Source organism: Tetrao urogallus, assembly GCF_951394365.1.
Source record: "Tetrao urogallus genome assembly, chromosome: 2".
NCBI lineage: Eukaryota > Metazoa > Chordata > Aves > Galliformes > Phasianidae > Tetrao > Tetrao urogallus.
In genome coordinates this window covers 104,518,181-104,541,381 of record NC_136814.1, presented here as the reverse complement: position 1 = coordinate 104,541,381, position 23,201 = coordinate 104,518,181, and the positions used below count along the sequence as shown (strand labels likewise).

Here is a 23,201-nt window from a genome sequence, read left to right as displayed (position 1 = left end):
AGAGGGTCTTGCCATTTGCTGACCCTCTGATTTACGTTCCCACAGGCAGACTGTGGGCTTTCTGGCTGGACTTTGCTGCCAATCATCGATTCAACAGAACTCTCTCTTTTAAGCTTCCCAATATAAACATGTTGTAATTCTGATGAACTTTCCCTTACAGTCATAGAGCTCAGAAAGACGCAGTCTGGTTCCCAGTTGCTGATCTTCAGCAGAAGGCGCCATGAAGAGTGACTGATCTTGAGGCTATGCTAGGCATGGGCTGGAAGATCTTTTTTTTTTTTCCCTTAGTGAAGAGCTAAAGGCAAAATAATAACCTATTTCTCAGGGTTGTAAAAGCCTACTTTTGTCCTCAGTCTTTTTTACTAAGCTTTCTCCCTCCATTTTCTTCCTGCTTTCAGTTAATTTTTCCCTGTGTTATTTCTTGTTCAACCAAAGACTTGAAACAAATGTAATTCAGATAAGTTCTGTGCTCTGCTATTTGGGATCTTGGCCTAGGTGACCATAATGGTGCTTTATGGTGAAAGTCTGCTAATGCAGTTGCTTGAGGTTGTTTTGTTTTCCTTTAATACACAGAGACATCCCAATGCCACTGGTGAGCTCTGGAGTGGAGCATGGGAACCTGAGGGAGCTTGCCTTGGCCAGGATGAAAGATCTTGGGACACAGGTAAGGTGTTTGTCAATCAGTATTTGGGCAGAGCTGCTTGGTGACATCACACAAAGTAATATCACTTTTGAGAAGAAGTGATCAGAAGACACAATAGGAGCCAGTTTCATTGCTGAATTAGAACAATCTGCCAGCAGTTTTAAAAAAAAAAAAACAAAACACCTTGATATTTCAGTAAAGCTGGACTAAAACTTGCCTATCTCTGAAGGCTCTTGGTAATAGTTTGTAATATTCTATTTTTTTTTTTGACAGGAGGAAACCTTTTAAGCTAGAGAGAAGGATTTATTTTTAATTTATGCTATTAGAATTTCTCCTTCATTTCTTTTTCCCACGCATGCACTTACTTGACTGAACAATTGGAAGAAAAGCTCTTAGTCTGAGGCCAGACAAATCTTCCAAGAGACATTTCAGCGCAAACAAATGAGACTTGATATTCCTGATATTTCTAAGGTCAAATAAAAATACGAGCAGGGATGGGGAGAAGGAGGGGAAGAAGGAAGTGCATTTATCTTTGAAGTCAGAGGCTGATAGGTGTACTCAGCCTTGATTTTTCTCAGGAGGTTGCTGAGGCAGTCCGCATTCACAGTACCCCACATTGCCTGCTCTGACACCGCTTGCTGGTTGAACCTCTCTCCAAAACCCAGTCATCAGCCACAGTTTGCAGGTCCTGTTACCTCCAGTAAGGTTATGTCCAGTCTCTGCCTTTTCTTGGGACAGCCAGCTTGACAGACAGAACATCATACAAACCCTGTGCTCCCTCTGACTGTTCCAAAAGGCTTTCATTGCTTTGGTGTCCTGGTGCGGAGGCAGATCCTCATTGCAACAGTTCCATGCATCTGTGATGTGACGGAGTGCTCCCTCCTTCTGTCTCACCTTTCCTTAGAGAGGTTTTTAAGGCATTCCTACATCCAACGGAATGGGAAAGAGGCAAGAATGGGGTGACCTATTCTACAGTGAGAACCTGGCTTTGCTAGGAGGAAACTGAAAGCCAAATCCAGATGGGTGGCCGTGTGTGCTTCTGAGGCTACTGAGCGAGTTAGATTTTGTGTAATTCCAATTGGGGCATGGGGGATAGAATGGTTTGGGGGAGAAAAAACAACAACAAAACAAGTGAAGGAGCGGTGTGGGACAGTGCAGTAATGACAGTTTTTGCAGATGTAGCCTGTAATCCTTTTTGCTTAAATACAAAGGATACTGAAGAAGCGACAATAAAAGCTTCATCTCTTAATAGCTCCACATAAACTTGTGCTGCTGAACCATATGATTGGTGTTTAATGTGGATAGTCCTTACTGCCTTTTCCATCTCACTTGGATCTTGCAGCTGTAGTGCAAAAGATCAGCAAATAAACTGCAGTGTCTTCCTTCCTGCTGGGCTTTCTTTATCTACTTAATCTCTCCTAACCTGCTGCTCTGGACTTCCCCCTTAAATCATTTCTCACAATCTCTCTCCAGTAGCAGGCCAAGATTTGGCGGAGAGCTTTGCTGGCCACAAAAGCTCCCATCCCTCCTGCTGGCTTTTCACTTCTAAACCAGGCAGGGGAGACAACCTCCCTGCTGCAGCAAAGCCTTTTCAATTGCACTCTTTAGGGCTACTAGTGAACCCTTCCTGGGTTTGGTGCTAAAACCACATTGTTTCATCTGAACTTGATCAAGACCAGCTGGAGAAGCAGGAATATCTGATCTATGGCACTCAGCTGAGTCCAGTAACGGAGCTGACCCATTAAGGGCTTGTCAAGCTGGCAGTCTTTGCTGTTAGAAGAACCAAATCTGTAAAAAATTGCTGCTGTGCAGATGATTATAGATTTTAATTTAGTGAGGCAGAAACACTGCAGCTGGTGGAGTGAGAGAGCAGTCTGCTGCAATACAGCTTGAAATACAAGGTACTGTTGTGATTTTCTTGTATTGGAGGAGAAAGCGATAAATATGCTTTGTCCTTTCATCCCTGAGCTTGGAAAAATAGAGAAGGCCAAGGCAAGGACCTTCGGGAATTCAATATTCGTAGGCTCCCTAGCGGAGCTGAGCTGGCTGTGGCAGTTCTGGCTTATCCCATCTTTGGGATATGGCTTAATGAGTTTGTTTAAGGGGTGGGGATCAGTTATGCCAACACCACAACTGGTGTCTGTGAATGTTGGAAAGGAGTTACTCATGAGTTTCCCCTATATTCAGCACTGGTGAGGCTGCACCTCGACTACTGTGTCCAGTTTTGGGCCCCTCACTGCAAGAAAGATATTGAGGCCCTGGAACGTGTTCAAAGGAGGGCAACAAAGCTGGTGAGGGGTCTGGAACACAGGCCATATGAGGAGAGGCTGAAGGAGCTGGGAATGTTCAGCCTGGAGAAGAGGAGGCTCAGGGGAGACCTCATTGCTCTCTATAACTTCCTGAAGGGAGGTTGTAGTGAGCTGGGGGTCGGCCTCTTCTCTCGTGTCATCAGTGATAGGAGCAGAGGGAATGGCTTCAAGCTACGGCAGGGGAGATTCAGGCTGGACATGAGGAAGTATTACTTTTCAGAAAGGGTGGTCAGGCACTGGAATGGATGCCCAGGGAGGTGGTGGAGTCACCGAGCCTGGGGGTGTTCAAGGCAAGGCTGGATGTTGTGTTGAGGGACATGGTTTAGTGGGAGCTATTGGTGATAGGTGAACGGTTGGACTGGATGATCTCTTAGGTCTTTTCCAACCTTGGTGATTCTATGATTCTATGATTCTATGATTCTATGAGCAGCTTTGCTGGAGGTGCAGGGTGCTCGGCCCCTGGGTGCAACTGGAGATGCATGAACGTTGGATTGAGACACTGAGTTTTAGAACATCTTCCCAGAATATGTTGTCCTGAGGTTCCTCATGAAGTGTTCAGCCTTACCGTGCTGTTTGTGTAGTCAAAAGTCATAAAGCAGAGAAGAGTTTGTCCGCTCTAGCATCCTGGTAGTCCAGTGAATCCCAGTTTCACCGTAGCCCGCAATAACAACCGTGCTTCTTTTCCTGCTATTTGGGAGATTGTTGTCTTCTGTTGATAATGGAATTCAAAAGCATTCAGAGAAGAACGAGGCATGAGATAGGGCTGTGCTTGTGCTGGGTATCCTGAATTTCTGTGGGAACTGGATTTTCACACACTGTTCCTGTCTCAAAGTCTGGCTTTTGGAAGTACGCAGCCGGGGAGGCCTCATTGCTGATAGAATGATTACAGCCCGTTGGCCAAGGTTGTCTTCAAGTGCTGCAGCACCTGTGGAGTGAGCAAGCTTTTGAAGCAGCTGCTTTGAGTAAAAGTACTGCTTGGCTGACAAGAGTTGGATTAACCTTGGCTTTGGATGTTAGGATAAACCTGCTAAGACGTGCACGCGTTTTGGTCTTTGCGGTAGGACTGCTTATGCTGTCACAACTGTTCACTGATGTGAGTGGCTGCCAAATTACTCAGCTTCCACTGGTTCTGCTGAGATGTACAAAAGCTTATGCAAGATATAATCCATCTCAGAAGCACTGAGCTTGGAGGCTTTTCTCCTCTTCTGTCTGACTTCCAAAGGAAGAAAGATTTTAATTGTCTTTATTGTCTCTTTTGTTAGTCCCAAGCATTTGTGATGCACTGTGGAAGCCAGATTAGCATTAGACTTGGGTAGGACCTCTACAGCAGTTCTCCTGTGATCATTTAGGAGCAATAATAGGCTTGTTGAAAATAGCAAAAGCATTATTTAAAGACTTTAACACCTTAGCATAAATTTGCCGATGTTACACCTTTCAAATGTAGGGTAAAAATGAATTATGCCAAAACCTTTCTCTGTTCTTTTGTTCATATTGACTTCCCCTCCATACCCTAGTAGTTGTGAATCAGAGGGTGCATTTCCTCATGATCCATAATGGTTGCTTAGTGAAGTTATTTTTTACCAGCATGTCTTTCCTTTTAGCATTAAGACCTCTTTCCAAGGTGTATTAGGGCCGGATTGGTGAGCATTTTCATTTCAAATTCATCTTTGTAACTACATACTATTTCAGCTTAATTTTGAGCCCAATGGGTGGCTGGAAACCTGTGCATTTCAGAGCCTAATGTATTTGTTCTTTGTGTTTCTTTCCTTTTCTTTTCCAAGTGTCGTGATGTAAGGACAAGAGAGGTTGGAATTCAAGAAATTCACCATAAAGTGAGACCATATCAGGTAGGTTTTGTCTCCTTTCTAGGAGCTTGCTTCAGACACAATTTTTTATGTGCGTTTGAGGTGTTGGGACCCATTTGTTGCTCATCCATTCCTGTGGTTTGCCTTTGTAGTTGGATCCAATTTTCCATTTATTTTCTCAGCATGTTTGGATGTCTTTTCTTTAAGTGCTGTCACGTGCTGAAATTTATGGACCACCATGTTCAACAAACTGACTGTAGTCACCAGTTATTTGAGTATTTGCACTACAACTCTTTCTTTTGCTTTTCAACCTTCCCTTTTCTCCCCCCTCGTTTAAAAACAACAACAACAACAAAAGATTTAGAATGTACCAAAACCACTGTACATGCATACTGAGCAGGAATGAATATTTAGCAAGATGAATTCACAGCCTCTTGTGGGAAGGCTGTGTTTATGTAGGCAAACAGTGCGTGTATAAATCCACTTCTGCACGTGTACGTATATATTTCTGAGTAGATCCATTTAGCATATGACACATATGCTGTGTTTTTCCTTCCTAAAATAGTCCACATAAAGATTACTGTGCTTGTTTTATAGAAGGGAAAATATGTGCTGCTGAATTTCAAATATCCAATTCGGGAAACCAATTCTGTGTCTCTAATTACAAGAAGGGATCTATCCTTCTGGAAGGTGGTTAGGATGTCCACGGCCATGTATTGGACTCAAGGGGATGAGCTTTCTAAGATCACATTGGCTTGGGATCCGCAGAGTAGAATCATTCAGGTTGGAAAAGACCTCTCAGATCCCCAAGTCCAACCCCAACCCACCCCACCATGCCCACTGCCCACGTCCCTCAGTGCCACATCCCCATGGTTCTGGAGCACCTCCAGGTGTGGTGACCCCATTACCTCCCCTGGGCAGCTGTGCCACTGCAGCACTGCTCTTTTGGAGAAGAAATATTTCCTAATATCCAACCTGTACCTCTTATGGCACAACTTAAGGCCATTACCTAGATATGCATATGTATATAGGTATGTATGCTGTGGCGAAACAATGCAGCATGGAAGTGTATAATGATCCCTGAATTATCTAAATTATCTTGTTCTTACCAACTTTTGTAAGAGCTGAGGCTGTGCAGACTCATTTGCACATAGGCCATTCAGCCTTTCTGCTCTCTTCCACTTATCTGTGGCCACTTCACAGAATATCTTCCAAAGATGCCTGTTTTCATCAGTGATCTGAACTGTACATTTCTTGAGTAGTTAGCAAATAGCTTATCATAGGGTTTTCAAAGCAGTGTTAAGTTGAATATTCCTTTTGTTAAGCTCACCTATCCGAGTGGCAGGAGGATGTCATTATGTAGTCATAGCAAAATTTGTCATGACAGCAAGCAAGAGAAATATTCTGGAAATGGTGTAATTTTTCATGAACTATAGACTAATGACAAGGTATGATGTATTTCTTGGCTTTGTAAGTAAACAACACATCTTCTTGATAAGAGAGGCTATCATGTCAGAACAAAAATGAATTAATTGTTTCCTATAATTAGTTGCACTTTATGCAGCTTCTTTCTGCTAAGGATCAGTAGGCTGTATGTATTTTTGTAATGGTGATGGTGTGTCTGCTTTTGAAAGTCTTTGAAAGAAAAAAATAAATCAATTTGGAGTAGATTACTTGCCCATAGCTGCTTATTTACAGAGCTGTCTCTGAGCTCCCTTTTCAATTAGTGGCGTTTCTCCATAGCAGTGGAAGGTACTTGCTTGCTCTCAGACTGGTCAAAGCTGTGCAGCTCTGTGTAATAGCTGTAAAAGTGCTCTGGTGAATTGTCACTGTAAAGAGATGTTGGACTGGCAGTTTTTGAAGGGCAAGAGACAGTAACACTTCCTGCTTTAACACTTATGTAGGTTTGTATCTGTAACAGGTAGAAGCTACTGTTTCTGCAAAGCATGTTTTTTTTTTCTTTATTAAGATAATGATCTTCATGTAGAGTGAGAGCAAGGCAGATTTTAGAGCTCTTTTAGGTTGAGTGTGATCTGCAGTTGGGTTTTCCCTTTATTTCTCAAGGTAAGTTTGGCAGTCTACCAATGGATATCCCGTCCCTGGAGGTGTTCAAGGCCAGGTTGGATGGGGCCCTGGGCACCCTGGACTGCTATGAAATGTGGAGGTTGGTGGCCCTGCGTGTGGCAGGGAGGTTGGAGCTTCATGATCCTTGAGGTCTCTTCCAACCCAGCCATTCTGTGATTCTGTGAAAAGTCTGTGTATTGAATATGGTGGATGTCCATATCTACCAGCCAACCTGGAGGTGACCCAGCCCTGGAGGCTGACTTTTGCCACGTTTCAACCAGTATCTATCTCAGAAGAAAAAGGTTTTGACCATCTCATGATCACTCCAACCTCTTTGAGGGGAATTGTGTTGGGAATACAAAAGATTTGATTGAATAGGGACTTCTCTGATTCTCAGTTCATGTTGTGTGCTATATGATGCACGTAACGCAAAGCCTGCTGGTGGAGGTTCCTATAGGCTTGGTTCACTTTTGCCTACCAGAGCCTTTTGGATGGGCCAGGGCATCCGGGCACTACTGAAGAGCTAGCAACCACGCCACGTTTTCTGTATTTTTTTTTGAGCTTGCTCTCAGGAGAAATCAAAAGTTTTCCAGTCTTGCCATTTTGAACTCTCAATATGACATTTTCTGCTTTGTTTTTGGAAACAAGCATTGAGTTGCGGTGCTTTTCCTCAGCAAGTTCCCCATATGACTTGAACAGCAGAACGTGGTTCTTAAAAACCCTCGTGCTCTCCCATTTCCCTGTATGTTTCCATTTTCTTCGTGGCATTAGGTGCACACCAGCAGACCTGGATCAGCCTGTGCCAGCTGTCCTCAGTAAGCTGGAGCGTAGTTGTGCTTGCAGAGAATTTGGCATGTTGGCTGACATCTGTTTGGGCTCTTACCCCATGAGCTGTACATCAGTGTCGAAATGAGCCCTGCTTCCATAGTCAGTACGGGATTTAATTGCCAGTTGCCTTCACCCGGGCTTTGTCATGGAGCAGAGCAGGCAGGAGACAGGATCCCTTATGGCTTTTCTGTAAACAAATCTTTAATTCATGGGTTTCTGTGTATTAAGGGATTTGTAGAAGAAACACAGAGATCCTTTGCTTGAGTTTTTATAGTAGTACTGGGAAGAGCAATGGCGAGGTGTACACAGGGATCTCGCACTTCATGAGGTTCAACAAATCCAAATGCAAGATCTTGCACCCGGGTCGAGGCAACCTCTATTGCCAACACAAGCTGGGGGATGAAAGGATTGAGTGCAGCCCTGCTAAAAGAGACCTAGGGGTACTGGTGGATGGGAAGCTGGATGTGAGGCAGTATTGTGTCCTCACAGCCCAGAAGGCCAACTGTATCTTGGGCTGCATGCAAAGCAGCGTGGCCAGCAGGGTGAGGGAGGTGATCCTGCCCCTCTGTTCTGTGCTGTGAGGCCTCACCTGGAGTACTGCATCCAGATGTGCAGTCCTCAGTGCAGGAGAGACGTAGAGCTGTTGGAGTGCATCCAGAGGAGTGGCACAAAAATGATCCCAGGGATGGAACAGCTCTCCTATGAAGACAGGTTGAGAGAGCTGGGGCTGTGCAGCATGGAGAAGAGAAGGCTGCAAGGTGACCTGAGAGCAACCTGTCAGTGTCTAAAGCAGAACTACAGAAATGGAGGGGGCAGACTCTTGATCAGGGTCTGTGGTGACAGAACAAGAAATAAGGAAAAAGTATTTTACAGTGAGGGTGGTGAGGCACTGGAACAGGGTGCCCAGTGATGTGGTTGATGTCCCGTTCCTGGAGACTTTCAGAGTAAAGCTGAATCAGACCCTGGGCAACCTGATCAAGCTGTGGTATCCCTGTTCATTGCAGGGGAATTGGACTGGATGGCCTTCAGAGGTCCCTTCCAACTCTAAGGATTCTGTGATCAATTCTGTGTGCATCATCAGGGAGAAACTGTTGGATACACCAGTGTCACCCTTATGCACGGGACATCCACTGGTATTGGCCATTCACATTTGAATTCCTAAAGTTGAAGGAGTGTCTCAAAGTGATGGTGCCATAGTGATGTGATGGTTTTAGTTTTGCTCATGGGTTGGTTTTTGAAGCAAACGCTCTGATCATTCCCTGCTTAGAAAGCAATGGGAAGCGCGGGGCCCTGATGCCTTTCACATAAGTTTAGAAAGCACCTTCCATGAGCACACCTACTGTACACCATACATTAATGGGTGCTTAGTTCTAGGGGTGAGAGTAGAACTGGAAAACCCCAAACATGTACTGTGGGGTCATCAGGTCCTCAATCCTGCAGGCTAGATGGGGGCTGCTACTGCTCATCTGATGGGCAATGTGGGAAGGAATGTTGGTCTGCTTAGCAGCTGGATGTTGCAGGTGGGCAAGGGAGCCCCTGCAGCAAGGATGGGTATGTATTCCAGCTATAGCAGCTCAATTCAGAGCACGAATAGAGTGACTCATCATGTCACCACAGATGTGCCTTTATTATCATCAGCGACAGGATACATCAAATTAACTGAGTGAGAACTCTACTACAAAGAAATGCAACTACCATTGTGTGAGATTGGATCAGGTCTCATGTTGCTCTAAGTCTGAACTTCTATAGTTTCTTGGGTCCTGGGGCTGCTCCTTAGTGTCTGAAAAGAAGTTTTTTCCCTTCTTTCTGCTCCCTTCTCCATCAGTTATTCTTTATAGCTTCTAGGTGCTCTGCAGAACTAATTTCTTCTACCCAAGCATGATCTATATTGTATTCTCCACAGTCAGTCAGCCCTCACCTTGCTTTTCCCTTCCACTTGTTGTGATCTTCAGTACTGCCTTTATCTAGATAACTATCAGAACTGGTCAGCTTTCAGGGTACCTGTTGGGGTGGATTTGGTGTCTCCATCTGAAGGAGTGAAAAAAAAGACTTCCTGCAGATTCTATAGAAAGTACTTGTGTAATTTATGATGTGTTGCAAGGAATTCTGGAACTCAGTAGGTGCTCAACACCCTTTCAGATCCACTCCTGTTGCAGTTTGCACTTGCAGTTATATCCAGTGTGTTTGCTGGAAGGAACCAATTGATACTTAGTAAAGTTGGCTGCTTCACAGACACTTCAAGTCTTTTCTTTTGCAAAGCAGCAAAGACATGGCCCTAAAAACAGGTCTGATGAAGGCAAATGCAACACTACTCACTCTATGTTAGTTAATTTGTCTTTACAATGGAAATTCAATTATAGCAATCCCTTGGTTACTGGAAAGAGTTGCAGAAGCTCCAGTATCTTAAAAAACCTGCTTTTAGATTGCTGACTTACCAACAGATATCCATGTGGGTTACCAGCCTTTCTGGAAAGCATGCAAATAGGCATTGAAGACTAGTTCAGTCCCACTGATAAATGCATTTCTATTAAAGTAGTCCATGTCTTTAATATGACTACAGGAATACCAGTTCTTACCCAGTATTGCTAAAATCCATCTAGAATTAAATTGGCCTCTAAGAAAGCACTTCATGTTTTCTCTGAATCATAATAGTACACAAAATTGGTTTTTGCCTTTTCAATGTGTTGCTTAAGTATTTTAACAGGTTTTTCTTCTTCATATTCTTCATTACTTCTTCTCTTTGACCAGATTGAATTAATTAGAAGAGATTATGTGGCTAATGGTGGCTGGGAGACCTTCCTGTCCTATGAAGACCCAGAGCAGGACATTCTCATTGGCCTCCTACGACTGCGAAAGTGCTCAGAAGAATCCTTCAGACCTGAGCTGAAGGGGGGTGTTTCCATTGTGAGGGAGCTGCACGTGTATGGGAGCGTGGTCCCAGTGAGCAGTCGGGATCCTTCCAAATTTCAGCACCAGGTACTTCAAACCATCTTTATTTTTCATCTGTACATCCTGCTCCTCCCCACTACTTCCAGTATAATTGGAGAAGGACCTTCATTCACTGTTTGGATTATAGTCTGCTTCTCCATCTCCAAGCAGTTGGAAGAGAAGGTTATCAAGAGTAGTTAACATGAATTCACCGTGGGGAAGTTGTGCTTGATCAGCCTAGTAGCTCTCTGTGATGTCCTCACTGACTGGATAGAAGGGAGGAGAGCAATGGATGTTGTGCACCTTCACTTCAGCAAGGTGTTTGATGCTCTCATAACATCCTTGTTATGAAACCTAGAAAATGTGGGATACAAGAGTGGATGATGAGGTGGATTGAGAACTGGCAGGCTGGCAGAGCTCAGAGGGTTGTCATCAGCAGTGTGGAGTCTGGTTGGAGGCTGTTCCCCAGGGGTCAGCACTAGTCCTGGTCTTGTTCAGCATCTTCACTGATGACCTGGGTGAATGGATAGAGTCCACCTTCAGCAAGTTTGCTGATGATACAAAGCTGGGAGGATTGACTGACACACCTGAAGGCTGTGCTGCCATTCAACAAGGCCTGGACAGACTGGAGAGTTGGGCAGGGAGGAGCCTGATGAGGTTTAACAAGAGCAAATGTAGAGTCTTGCACCAGCGGAGGAATAACCACATGCACCAGTACAGGCTGGGGGATGACCTGCTGGGGAGGAGCTCTAGAGAGAAGGACCTGGGATCCTGGTGGACTACATGTTTGCCACGAGCCAGCAGTGTGCCCTCGTGTCCAAGAAGACCAATGGGATCCTGGGGTGCATTAAAAAAAGAGCATGGCCAGCAGAGCAAGGAAGGTGATCCTCCTCCTCTATTCTGCCCTGAGGATGCCACATCTGGACTGCATCCAGTGCTGGGCTCCCCAGTTGAAAAAAGACAGGGATCTCCTAGAAGAAGTCCAGTTCAGGGCCACAAAGATGATGAAGGGCCTGGAGCATCTCTGTATGAGGAAAGGCTGAGTAACCTGGGACTGTTCAGCTTGGGGAAAAGAAGACTGAGAGGGGGATCTGATCAATGCTTGTAAATATCTAAAGGGAGGTGGGAGGCAAATGGATGAGGCCAGGCTCTTCCTGGTGGTGTGTAGCAACAGAACAAGGAGCAATGGCCTGAGACTTGTACATAGGAAGTTCTGTACAAACGTGGAAGAACTTCTTTACAATAAGGGTGATGCAGCACTGGCACAGGCTGCCCAGAGAGGCAGTGGAGTCTCCTGTGGTGTTCTTAAAGACTTGTCTGGACGCTGATCTGTGTGACCTATTGTAGGGAACTGCTTTAGCAGGGATAGGACTCGATCTCTTGAGGTCCCTTCCAACCCCTGCAGTGCTGTGATTCTGTAATAAACATGCAGTTGAATTTGAGCCCCTTCTTGCATTTCACGTGCTGAAATCCTGCTGCTTCTGAGGTTTTGCTGCTGTGATAATGTTCAGGCAGTTGCTACTGCTCTGACAAAAAAAAAGCATGGCTGAAAACTGTCTGCCTTACTCATGTCTGTACAGTGCAAGAGCCCATCTATGCTGGTGCTCATTTGGCTTTCGAGCGCTAAGCGTCCCTGGTTCTGAAGTGTGTTTCCTTTGATATCCTGTACTGTACATCAGACTTCACTGCAAAAGTAAAGCAGAGGGGACGTGTCCACTGTGTGGGTGTATTTCCTTCTAAAACGGGTCTTGTTCAGTAGAGAAATTTCACTTCTGAAGCCTGAAGCAGTTGCAGATGGGAAGGTGAGCAGTTTTGAGGCCTGCCCAGTTTTCTTTCAAGGAACCATTTATTGAACAAAAGAAATCTATAATCCCTACTACCGAAACAGAAGAAATTCAGCTTTGGTTCTGAGATGTTTCCTGGTGCAGGTGGTTTGGAGAGGCTTTTGAGTAAAGCCTCTTAGTGATGCCCGATGGTTTATTTTTGCTTCAGAGCCACTTGCGAGGCCATTTCGTCTGTATCTTAAAAGCATGTGAAGAATGGACTGGAAAGCTGTGTTTCTAATTCCTCACAGCGAGTCGTATGAAAATTGCACATTATGTCTTTGCGGAGTATAACATGCTGTGGCTTGCAGGGAGCAAAAATGGGAATTACATTTTGCCCTGGTAGATGTTGAACCTTTCGAGTGAGCTTTTAAAAAAGCAATCGGTTTGTCCTCTGTGCCAGAACTGCTCAAGGCTGATGTTTTAAATTAACTTCCTTGTATTTATTAATCACTCCCTGAGTATATGTGCATTAAGATGCAGTTTGGCTAGACGCTGATGACGTTTAGCCGTGAGGCAGAGACTGTTTAAAAACAGTAATTAATAAGGGAATAGCGAAGGCATCTACTGTAAAATGGCTAACAGTTCAAAATTTTGGAAGGGAAAACTGGCCATCCAAAGTATTAGAGAATAATTTAAAAAGAAGTTGCCAACTATGAACATTAAACTAGGCTGGAAGTTGGAATGTCACGGTACATGACGCACTGTTCGTTTGCAATAGTCGGTTGTCGGGACATTAAGCAGAAAGAGTTCTTTGCAGTTGTGGGGACAATTTCTGATTAGAACAGCACTTCAGAAGATTTCAGTGTATTACTTAAAAATGCCTGTAAGTGTTAAGTGCTTTTTGAATTAAATCGCATCCGCTTCAGTTTCAGCGCAGCCCGAGTCTGTACATTTTGTCAGGAAAACAGATGAACAAAGAGCCAAGTGTAATTCCTGCATCCTAATGTTACAAGTGAATTAATCCAATCAATTATCCCCAGATATATAGGACAACTAAGTTAAGTTAAATAGAGTGGAAAGGCTATTCCCTTGTTTCAAAGTGTTGTTTTGATGGCTGTAGTGCTCATGCTGTGCAAGATTTCCAAATGTAAATAGAGGCATGGATCTGATCCAGAATATTAATGTGGTCTTCTGCAATTCCTTTTGCTTTGGCACCTTCCATTCTATGAGCTGAGCCTCATGGCTGTGCCCTGAGCTCCGGAGAGTGGTGTGGTCTGCAGAAGGCACGTGGTGCAGGTTTTGAAGATGGCCCCAGGTGGGTCCTGTAGATGGTAACAGCTCCTGGAGGGCGGTGAAAATAACAGCTATGAGGCAGCAGGACAGTGATGGTACCAAAAAGCCAATGGTTGTATCAGAAATGCCCATGGTTGTATCAAAAGGCCAGTGGTAGTATCAGAAATCATAGAATCATAGAATCATAGAATCACCAAGGTTGGAAAAGACCTAAAAGCTCATCCAGTCCAACCGTTCACCTATCACCAATAGCTCCCACTAAACCATGTCCCTCAACACAACATCCAGCCTTTCCTTGAACACCCCCAGGCTCGGTGACTCCACCACCTCTCTGGGCATCCGTTCCAGTGCCTGACCACCCTTTCTGAAAAGTAATACTTCCTCATGTCCAGCCTGAATCTCCCCTGCCGTAGCTTGAAGCCATTCCCTCTGCTCCTATCACTGATGACACGAGAGAAGAGGCCGACCCCCAACTCACTACAACCTCCCTTCAGGAAGTTATAGAGAGCAGTGAGGTCTCCCCTGAGCCTCCTCTTCTCCAGGCTGAACATTCCCAGCTCCTTCAGCCTCTCCTCATATGGCCTGTGTTCCAGACCCCTCACCAGCTTTGTTGCCCTCCTTTGAACACGTTCCAGGGCCTCAATATCTTTCTTGCAGTGAGAGGCCATTAGTGGTTGTATCAGAAAGTCAATGGTTGTATTGGAAAGACCAATGGTTATGTCAGAAGGGTCAATGATTATATCAGAAAAACCAACGATTATATTGGAAAGGCCAGTGGTTATCATGAAAGGCCACTGGTTATATCAGAAAAACCAACAGCAGCTCTCTGGCTCTGCCACAAGGTGCCATGGTGTGGCCACATCCATTGCAACTGATGTCAGACTTGCAGTTCATGAGCGTATGCAACTGCATTCGATGTCCATGCTCTGGATTTGTTTAATTCCCAAATAGAAACCCAGGTATAGCAAGACAACTGTCAGGATGGGTGATGGCGCGATTGTTGTTTGGTAATTTGGACAGGACAGACCTGCTCAGTGCTAACTTGGCTGTCACGGGGTTTAACTTCGTTCTGCCTCTGCCCCTGAGAAGCTGTCAGGCACTGGAACTGCCTGTGAATAATTTCACAGTTAATAAAGAAACACGAAACCCAACCCAGTGGTGAGAAAGCTGCACTGTGAACTTCAGCATTAGCATGTCTCTGTACAGTGCTCTTCCACTAAGATTTTGGTCATTCCTGAGCCTGTACATAAGAAGTCTCCTGGAATTGTTCTGATGCTTGCAGTCTGACCTTGCTCATGCTTTCTGTTTTTACAGAACTTATATTCTTGTTTTTTTTCTTCTACTGCAGGGATTTGGCATGCTACTCATGGAGGAGGCAGAAAGAATAGCCAAGGAGGAGCACGGGTCATGGAAAATTGCTGTAATTTCAGGTATCTTTGCTCTATCCCCCCCCCTTTTTTTTTTCTCTTAATCTGAAAACAAATCCACTACAACTAATGCCAACTGCTGTGACCATTGAAATGAGCATCAGCTTAGTAACTGAGTTGAATTCCAGCCTGGCTCCATCCAATACAATGCTGCCATGGTGAGCAGCGTGCCAAAGGATGCTGCAGGGAGCCATCCTGCTTTGGCTGCCAAGGAGCCTTGGCCATGGATGCCTTCCTGCTCCCAAGGCTGCAATTTCTGAGCTTACTGCTTCGGCCTCGTTGCAGGTTGTTACTGCTGAGGGCTCACTTTCCAGTGCTTGTGAGGATAGAAAATTGCCAGCCTCCATTTTAGAGCCTTTCTGCAAGTGCCATCATTAGGGTGGACAGATGTGCTTTTAGGATACATTAAGCATTATCGTGGAGAAGCAAGCTGTATAAGAAAGCTGCAGCCCTTTCTCCTGTTTCATTTGCAAGGCACTGTGACTGAGGAGGGCAACAGCAGCTCATGGTGTGCATGTGTGTGAAGTCAAGGTCAGGACTGCCTTTGTGCATTGATTTATTCTGATATTAGTGGCTACTGTGGGTATAGAAAGTTGTTACAGGCATATAGGTAACAGAGGAGGCTAGCCAAGTGGTGCTAAGGAACTTGGCCAAAAGAGCTTCAATACAGACCTTACATAAAAATAATAATCCTCTCTCACCCCACCAAAATAAACCACTGAGAAGCAGAAAACCATCAGTTTGATCCAAGCTGCTGAGTGCTGAATGAAGAGCCTGTGTGTGTGCTTGCTGCTGGGTCCTGTCACGGGCTGTCTGCAAAGTGGAGAAGGCCATCTCAACAAGTGCCTGCAGTGAGGGCCAGCATCTGAGTGAGGGTGAGGTGCAGGTCATAACCTGATGCTTAGCATGGAGATGTGGCCCTGAGGGACATGGGTAGTGGGTAGTATTAATGGGGCAGCAGGTGGACTTGATGATCTCAGAGCTCTCTTCCAACCTTGATTCCATGATTCTGTGAGCGTGTGTGGTGATGATGGGTTGGCAGTTGGACTTGATGGTGTTAGAGCTCTCTTCCAACCTCACTGACTCTGCATTCTCTGGATTCCTTGCTCTTACGACATAAGGCAGTGTTTCTCTATTTGCTGCAGCAGATGAGTCAGTTTGAATCTTGTGTGGTTGAGAAATGCCCATACCTGGTATTTCCTCAAGAAAACAGAGAAAGTGGAAACGTTTTCTTTTGTACTAACAGCATCCTGACTTGGGATGCGTGGGGGAATGTGTGATGGTAATCCTGCTGCGAAAAGAACATTTCGACAAGAGCAGAAAATGTGCAGCAATTACTAAAGAGAAAAAGAGATCTGTTAAAGCATTCGTGGTACTAATTTTACCTGTAGTTTAGCAAACTGATACACAGAATGTTTTCTTTGCGTTGAAATGCAGTGCCAGAAGTCTGCCTTGGTTGCATGCAGTTTGTGTCGTCGCAGGAAGATCTCAGCTGTGATTTTTATCTTCATTTTCCCCCAGACTGTAAAGTACAATATGGTACAGTTTGTCTTTATAACAGAATACTGCAGCATCTGCAAAGAGCAGTTTTCCAGCTGTTTCCTTGGAGATGTTGTCGCTTGAATTTCAACTCTCCTCTAAGTTTTATCTGAAATACAAATGCAGCCAGAAGTTCTTTCTCCATTGGAGGATGAGCTTGCTTTTGCTACTTCTGCTTTCTAAATTCATTTTTAATCTGGGAACCCATTGCAACGTCTCCAACATATTGCAAAATTTTCACTGCCATTTGGAGAGAAACACAGAGGAAAAATCTACTTCAAAAATATCTCTCATAGGGCTCTTTCTCTCATTTTTGTACTGCATATTTTATTAATGCTTTGTTGCAGTGGTTTATTTAATGGTGTCCTTTCTTCAGCAGTGTTTTCCAGCGTGGCATTTCATGGCTACATTAATACTAGTTAATTAAATAGTGTCAGAACACCCAGTGTGTGGAATGTGGGAAATGGGTATATCAGAGGGCTCCAGGAGTCATAGAACTACAGAGTGGTTTGATTTGGAAGGAGCCCTTATAGGCCATCTGGTCCCACTCCCTGCACTGAGCAGGGACACCCACAGCTCCATCAGTGCTCACAGCCCCATCCAGCCTGACCTTGGCTGTCTGCAGGGATGGGGCACCACCTCATCTCTGTGCAACCTGTGCCAGTGCCTCACCGCCCTTAGTGTAAACAACTTCTTCCTTATATCCAACCTAAATCTCCCCTTTTTGAGTTTGAAAACCATTTCACCTTGGAAATGCACTTAATTCCGACAGATTAAGATAACTTCAAAAGGAAACGTTTTTGTACAACATTAAAAAGAAGTCAAAAACAGCAAGAAAAAAAAAAGAGAAAAGGAAAGAAGAAAGCCATATGCCTAATGTGCATTCAGTGAGGTTGCAGCAGAAGCGTTGCTGTCCTGCCCAGGCGGCTTGCAGCCCTTCTGACAGCCACCATTCCTGCCCCCTGCACCGTGTCCATCAGATCCTCACTGCTTCCAGACCTCTCTCCTCCACAGCAGCACATCTGAACTGCCAGAGCTCATTTTCTTTTGTCCAGCTGCCCTGGGGGGCCCCAGGCTGCTTTCTTCCCACGTGTAACCCGGTCAGTGTTCTTAATGACACATTATGTCACGTCCCCACAAGTGTGGATGTCCTTTGCTCAGTCAGGTGCTGTGTCTTGCACTTTGCCACGTCTTGCTCTGAGGAGGGCTGAGATTCCTCCCCCCTCAGCACATTTTCATCTTCACTATCAGGCACTGCTATCAAATCACTGATACAAACCTGCAGCTGAGAGACAAGCGAGTAATTTACGATTGCCTCCTGATTAAGATCAGTGGGACCGTGATAATCCGTTTGGGGTGGCTGATCCCAGCGTCTTTCTCCTGAGCCAGGCACCCGCAATCATGAGGCTGTGAATGGAAATGAAACCAATCCCACCCGTTTTCTGCAGTCCCCACAAGAGATGAGGTGGTTTGTGGTTGTCGGTGACTCATCCCCCAGTCTGTTGGTGCTGCTCGAGCGTACTGTCTCATGCATTTAAGGAAACTGCTACTCCTGCCTTTGCCTTTCGCAGTTACAGATAATAACAGAGGTTAGGAACTTTCTAAAAGTAAATCTGATGCATCATACTGGTGTTGAATTCACCTGAAAGGTAAAACATGAACTTGCGTATAAATCAGAGGGAAAGTTCTAGGGCACGTTTGATGGTACTCTAAAGTATCTTAATTTGCTCGTGTAAATAGCCCTCTGGTCTCCCTGGATGTAATAAATCACTCAAGTAATCAGCATCCCATACTTGATGTTGGATGTTGATTCGTGGGCTGCCGTGGAGCTTGCTGACTGGCAGGGTGTGCTCTGGGGGCCATAGGATGGAGCTCTGAAGCACTGCAGGAGGATGGATGGGGTTCAGCAGGGCTCCCAGCAGCTCTGCTGCCACTGGGAGGCGGTTACTGTTAGAAATGCCAATCTCACTAGATGTTAATAAGAGAAGAAGTGGCCTGAGATAAGTGGGAACGTGGGAATGGTAATGAATTGGCTCTGTGATGATTGCGTGCTTTAGATGGATAGCCTTTGGAAAGAAGGTAATTAGATGAGTTTGGGAGAAGCCAAGGAGAAACCCATGCTGGTGGATTGGTGCTATGAAATAGCTGCCGTGTAGTTCTTAATGAACTTCAGTTTAGAAGGTTTAGTAATATAACAACTTTGAAAATAAACCTGATAGTGTCTTAACTGGGATTTCAGTGTAAGGCACGAACAGGAATATTGTTCACAGAATCTTATCATAGAATGGCCTGGGTTGCAAAGGCCCACAGCACTCATCCAGTTCCAACCCCCTGCTGTGTGCAGGTCACCAACCAGCAGCCCAGGCTGCCCGGAGCCACATCCAGCCTGGCCTTGAATGCCTGCAGGGATGGGGCATCCACAGCCTCCTTGGGCAACCTGTTCCAGTGTACCTTGTTGTTCTTAAGCAAGGGCACGGCTGCAAACCCCAGCATTCTTGGTTTGGTAGGAAGCTTTTCTGTTTTTATATACACATACAAACACGTGAAATATCAAAAACCTTTGTTTGTAGCCTGTATTAAAGTCACATGGCCTATAGTATAGTATAGTATGGAGCAGGGACTTTCACCTTTCTTTCATCAGCTGTCCCAGCTGAACATATTTTGGAAAATGGGAGCCAGTCTTTGTTTATTAAGGCTTTGTGCATATGAATGGTCCACAATCTCTAGGCAGTAGTGCAAGGAGATAAGTTTTTTTAAGTTTTGGAAATCTGATCAGTTCAGGGGTATGGAGCGTTCTGCCTGTTCCTAGCGTGCCTTTCTAGAATCACAGGATCATTCAGACTGGAAAAGATCTCTAAGTTCACCAGGTCCATCCCCAACCCATCCCACCACTGCTCACATCCCCACACTTCTGTAACACCTCCAGGGATGGTGACCCCACCACTTCCCTGTTCCAGCCCCATCCAGTTGTATGGATGAGGATACCTTCTTTATGTTCTCCCTTTCCTGAACACCCCTTTCCCCATTCTCAACCCAAACGATTCCCTACAGCCTACAAAACCTCAATAATAACAATCACAATGATAATAATATCAATAGAACACAGGCAGTGAGTTTGGGTTAGTCAGGATGTATTTAGAAATCAGACTCATGAAGAAATGGAGGTGACTTCCACATGAGTGACGTGTAACGCACCGCGGTATAAATAGACCTGAATCAGAACTGTGAGCAAGAGCAGTTTTTAAGGGTTTAAAAAGGAACAGTTTTCTTTCATGGGAATCTTCCTCTCTGACCAGCAGTGTTCCTGCACCGCCCACCGGTGCTAATCCTCCTTTTCAAGGCTGCAAGAGGTGAAGGGATTAAAGCTTGTTTTCCGTGAAAGCTTTGAGTGTAGATTTCCTCAAGTTGTGGGTTTTATGGTCACAACCCGAATTTGATGTGGGCTCACTGTCCAGCTCTCCAACTGCTGCTTTAGGCGAGCATTACATGTGCCTTAAGGCAGGCTTACCTGCAGCATGCAGTGCTCACTGCTGGAGGCTGATGGGGATGGGGCCGTCCTGCCTGGCGTACCAGCAGAGCAGGGTGAGGACTTCTCCCTTTGTCAAGAGCTGAGTGCTCATGAGAGTTAGCAGATTTTCTTTCTCAATTACATACAAACAAATGCCATCGGTGCCTGCACTCCTTCGGAGTACATTTGCTTGCGCTCCTAGGAGTAAATTTCAGTGCTTCCCAGCGGACTCCTACCAGAGTATGTTGTTCTCCCTGCTGTTCTTGGAATAAGCAGGTTCAGCTGAACCTGTCTTCTCGTAATGCATCTCTTTGCTCTTAGAGGTGTTTAATCTACAGGCAGAAGGGGAGAAAGACGCAGCAGGGTTTAAGCGGGTTGCCGTCGCTTATTACAGCAGTGCCTAAAAAGCATGCAAGGTTACTTCCAAACAAAGGAAAATCTGAGGTCTCTGGCGTTGGGAACCCAGGAGCCATGGCAGGCAGTGAACCGGGGAATGATGTACAGAGCAAGCTGGGCTCTACAGCAGCTGCCTCACAGAGCGTCTCGTTAAATATCACTTCATTTGAAGAGGGCCGGTGGGAGCAGCGCATTTAATTGACTATGGAATCAATGAGTGCTTTTGTAAGGGAAGATGAGCGTTTGCAAGGCAGGAAGGGCACTTTGGGTTCTGGTACCACGGAGGGAAATGATGGTACCGATGTGATGGGGAGTGAGAGAAGTCATTGCTTTGGGTGCTGGTGGTGCAGCGTGGTGTCTGAGCGTTTGACCAAGCAAACCAGAATCCCATCTTTGCAATAACGGGGCAGCCGCTGCTCTCCTTGCTCCTTCGTGCCCCCCACCACCTAAATCAAAGAGCAAAGTGAAAAAAAAAAGCCAGTGGCTTGTTTATCATGAAGTCGTTGCTCATTTAAGGTAATTTTCTGCATGAGTGGTGCCTTTCTACTCTTCTGATGTGAGTAGTGTATTAGTATGCAGGCTTGGGTAGCTGAATGGTAGACCCTGGAGGCATCACTCCATTATTCAGAGCTCTGGGGAGGTCTGATCTGAAATGTCTGTTTTTCCATTTTCCAGTATTTGTAATTGCATGTGTGTTTTCTTTGCCTTTCGTTGTTGTGTTTTTTTGTTGTTGTTGGTTTGTTTTTTTTTTGTCAGTGTTAGTTTTTTATTTTCTTTTTGCTTCTCGTTGTACCTGCTTTGAATTTACATCTTTTTCCCCTCTAAAAATTTCCCCCCCCCAAACTATACTAAAACACGTGTAAACACATTGCTTCTCTGATGTCCACAAGTCCTTTAGGCACTGGAAACATCCAAACGTGGTACTTGAGCCCAGTGTCTGGGCCAGGGAGCTCACTGTGCTTGTCATCACTTCTCCCTTTCTGGCAGCAGTCAGTGCTTGAGCTCTGAGTTTGGTGCTTGAGTTCTGCAGTCAGCATTTCCTCTCCTGTTGGAAGGATGCTGCTCTTCCAATCCCTTCTGCTCCTGTTCCACCATCCAAGTGGCAGGTGGGATCTGGGTAGGTTCAGTGTGGAGGCTCTATCTCCCTTTCTGCACTCTGCAGGTCTCAGCACTTTCCTTTGGGAGTCAGTGAAGAGCAGTTGCATGCAGTGACTCAACCATTGCGGGTTTTTTTTCGGTCAGAAACAACAGCATTCAGGGGATGATTTAGAACAAACAAGCAAGCTGAGCCCTTGTTACCCGTGTTCCTCCCAGCCCGCAGGGTAAGCACAGCACAGTTCTTGTACCTGTTGTTCCTCTGTCTCATTTGCAGCACGTGTGCTCCAGACTGTGGCTTTGCCACATCAGTGTCACTTCTGACACTGCAGTACTGGGTGTCTGGGAAAGGGAAGAAATAGCAGGTAGGGATATGACATCTTCCTGCCCTCCAGCCGTTTGCTGCCCAAGGACTTCTGGAGTTGCAGAGAGTGCCTTTGTATTTGATAGGCCCCAGGGACTTGCTGCCTTGCCAGTCTGTCTGCCTGCAGCAGCTGATAAACTTCTCTCCCCATCCCTTTCCATTCTCCATCCTTTTCTGTGAGCTTTCTGGTGCTGGTTGGAACGCCTCGTGTTGTATCTTGATCTTGGGAGAGGTCATCCTTCAGAATAAATCAAGGTGGACGAAGGACAGCCCTCTTTGTAGGTTTTCCTAGTGTCTCCTTGAGCATTTCCATTAGCTTAATTTCGACTTTGCTGCTTGCATCCCATAAGTAGCCCCATGGATCCTTAGTCCTGTAAGCAGTTGTATGGGACGCGCACAGCAGTGACCAAGGTAAGACGTGAGTTAGAGGGCATGCTGGGGATGGGTTGGGCTTGGACATAGTGATCTCAGAGGTCTTTAACAACTTTAATCATTCTGTGGTTCTACGACAGCTAGCCTGGAGTTTCTACACTGCAGTGCTTTGGTTTCAGGAGAATTTCATGTTTAAAGAATTGCACCATTTCTTTAACACAGCACCAGCCATGAGCTCGTGGAAAGCAGTATGTAACAAATTTTGAAATACCAGAAGTTCCAAGGGGCAAACATGGAGGGGATCAAGGCCAGGTTGGATGGGGCCCTGGGCAGCATGCTGTAAGTGCCTACGGCTGGGGTTGGAACTGGGTGATCTTTGAGGTTTCTTCTGACCCAATCCATGCTATGAGTCCTCCCCCTCCTACACAGTAGAAGTGTACAGCTCTTGTCTCAATGTGCTTGAACATACTCATCCTTTACAGGGCCTTTGTTTCCCTTTAAGCACCAACATGATGACTCTGTTGTCACCCTCTCATTTTGGAGGCTGCCTTTTACAGTAATGATGACCAAAGAGATTGAAGCTGGTGCTTTACAACTACTTGAAACATCTGAACAATAAAATTTCAAGAGTGGTACTCTTCTCTTTACAATACAGCAGCTACGCATCGTGCTGCAAAACAGGCAGCAGAAATGTTTCCCCACTTCCTTTTAGAAGGATAAGAGACAGCCATTTGTTACAGGCTGCATGGGCAGCCTGGCTTTGTGCCACGCTTCTCCAGGCACCTCCAGGCTCTGGGCTGTTGAGCTTTGCCATCTTGCCAGGCCCTTTATCTTACACTCCTCTTTGTGAGAAGGATCGGGGCA

At 45.4% G+C, this 23,201-nt stretch overlaps 1 protein-coding gene across 1 annotated transcript in view; it reads left to right on the top strand.

Moving 5' to 3' along the window:
* Nucleotides 1-23,201, top strand: part of ELP3 (elongator acetyltransferase complex subunit 3) — a gene marked incomplete at both ends in the record, with an annotated part of 86,263 nt that overhangs the window by 52,524 nt on the left and 10,538 nt on the right. The window contains 3 exons of the mRNA XM_079550403.1: nucleotides 574-664; nucleotides 10,398-10,625; nucleotides 14,985-15,066. Coding sequence (XP_079406529.1) covers nucleotides 574-664; nucleotides 10,398-10,625; nucleotides 14,985-15,066 — 401 coding nt within the window. The remainder of the gene's footprint in view (nucleotides 1-573; nucleotides 665-10,397; nucleotides 10,626-14,984; nucleotides 15,067-23,201) is intronic.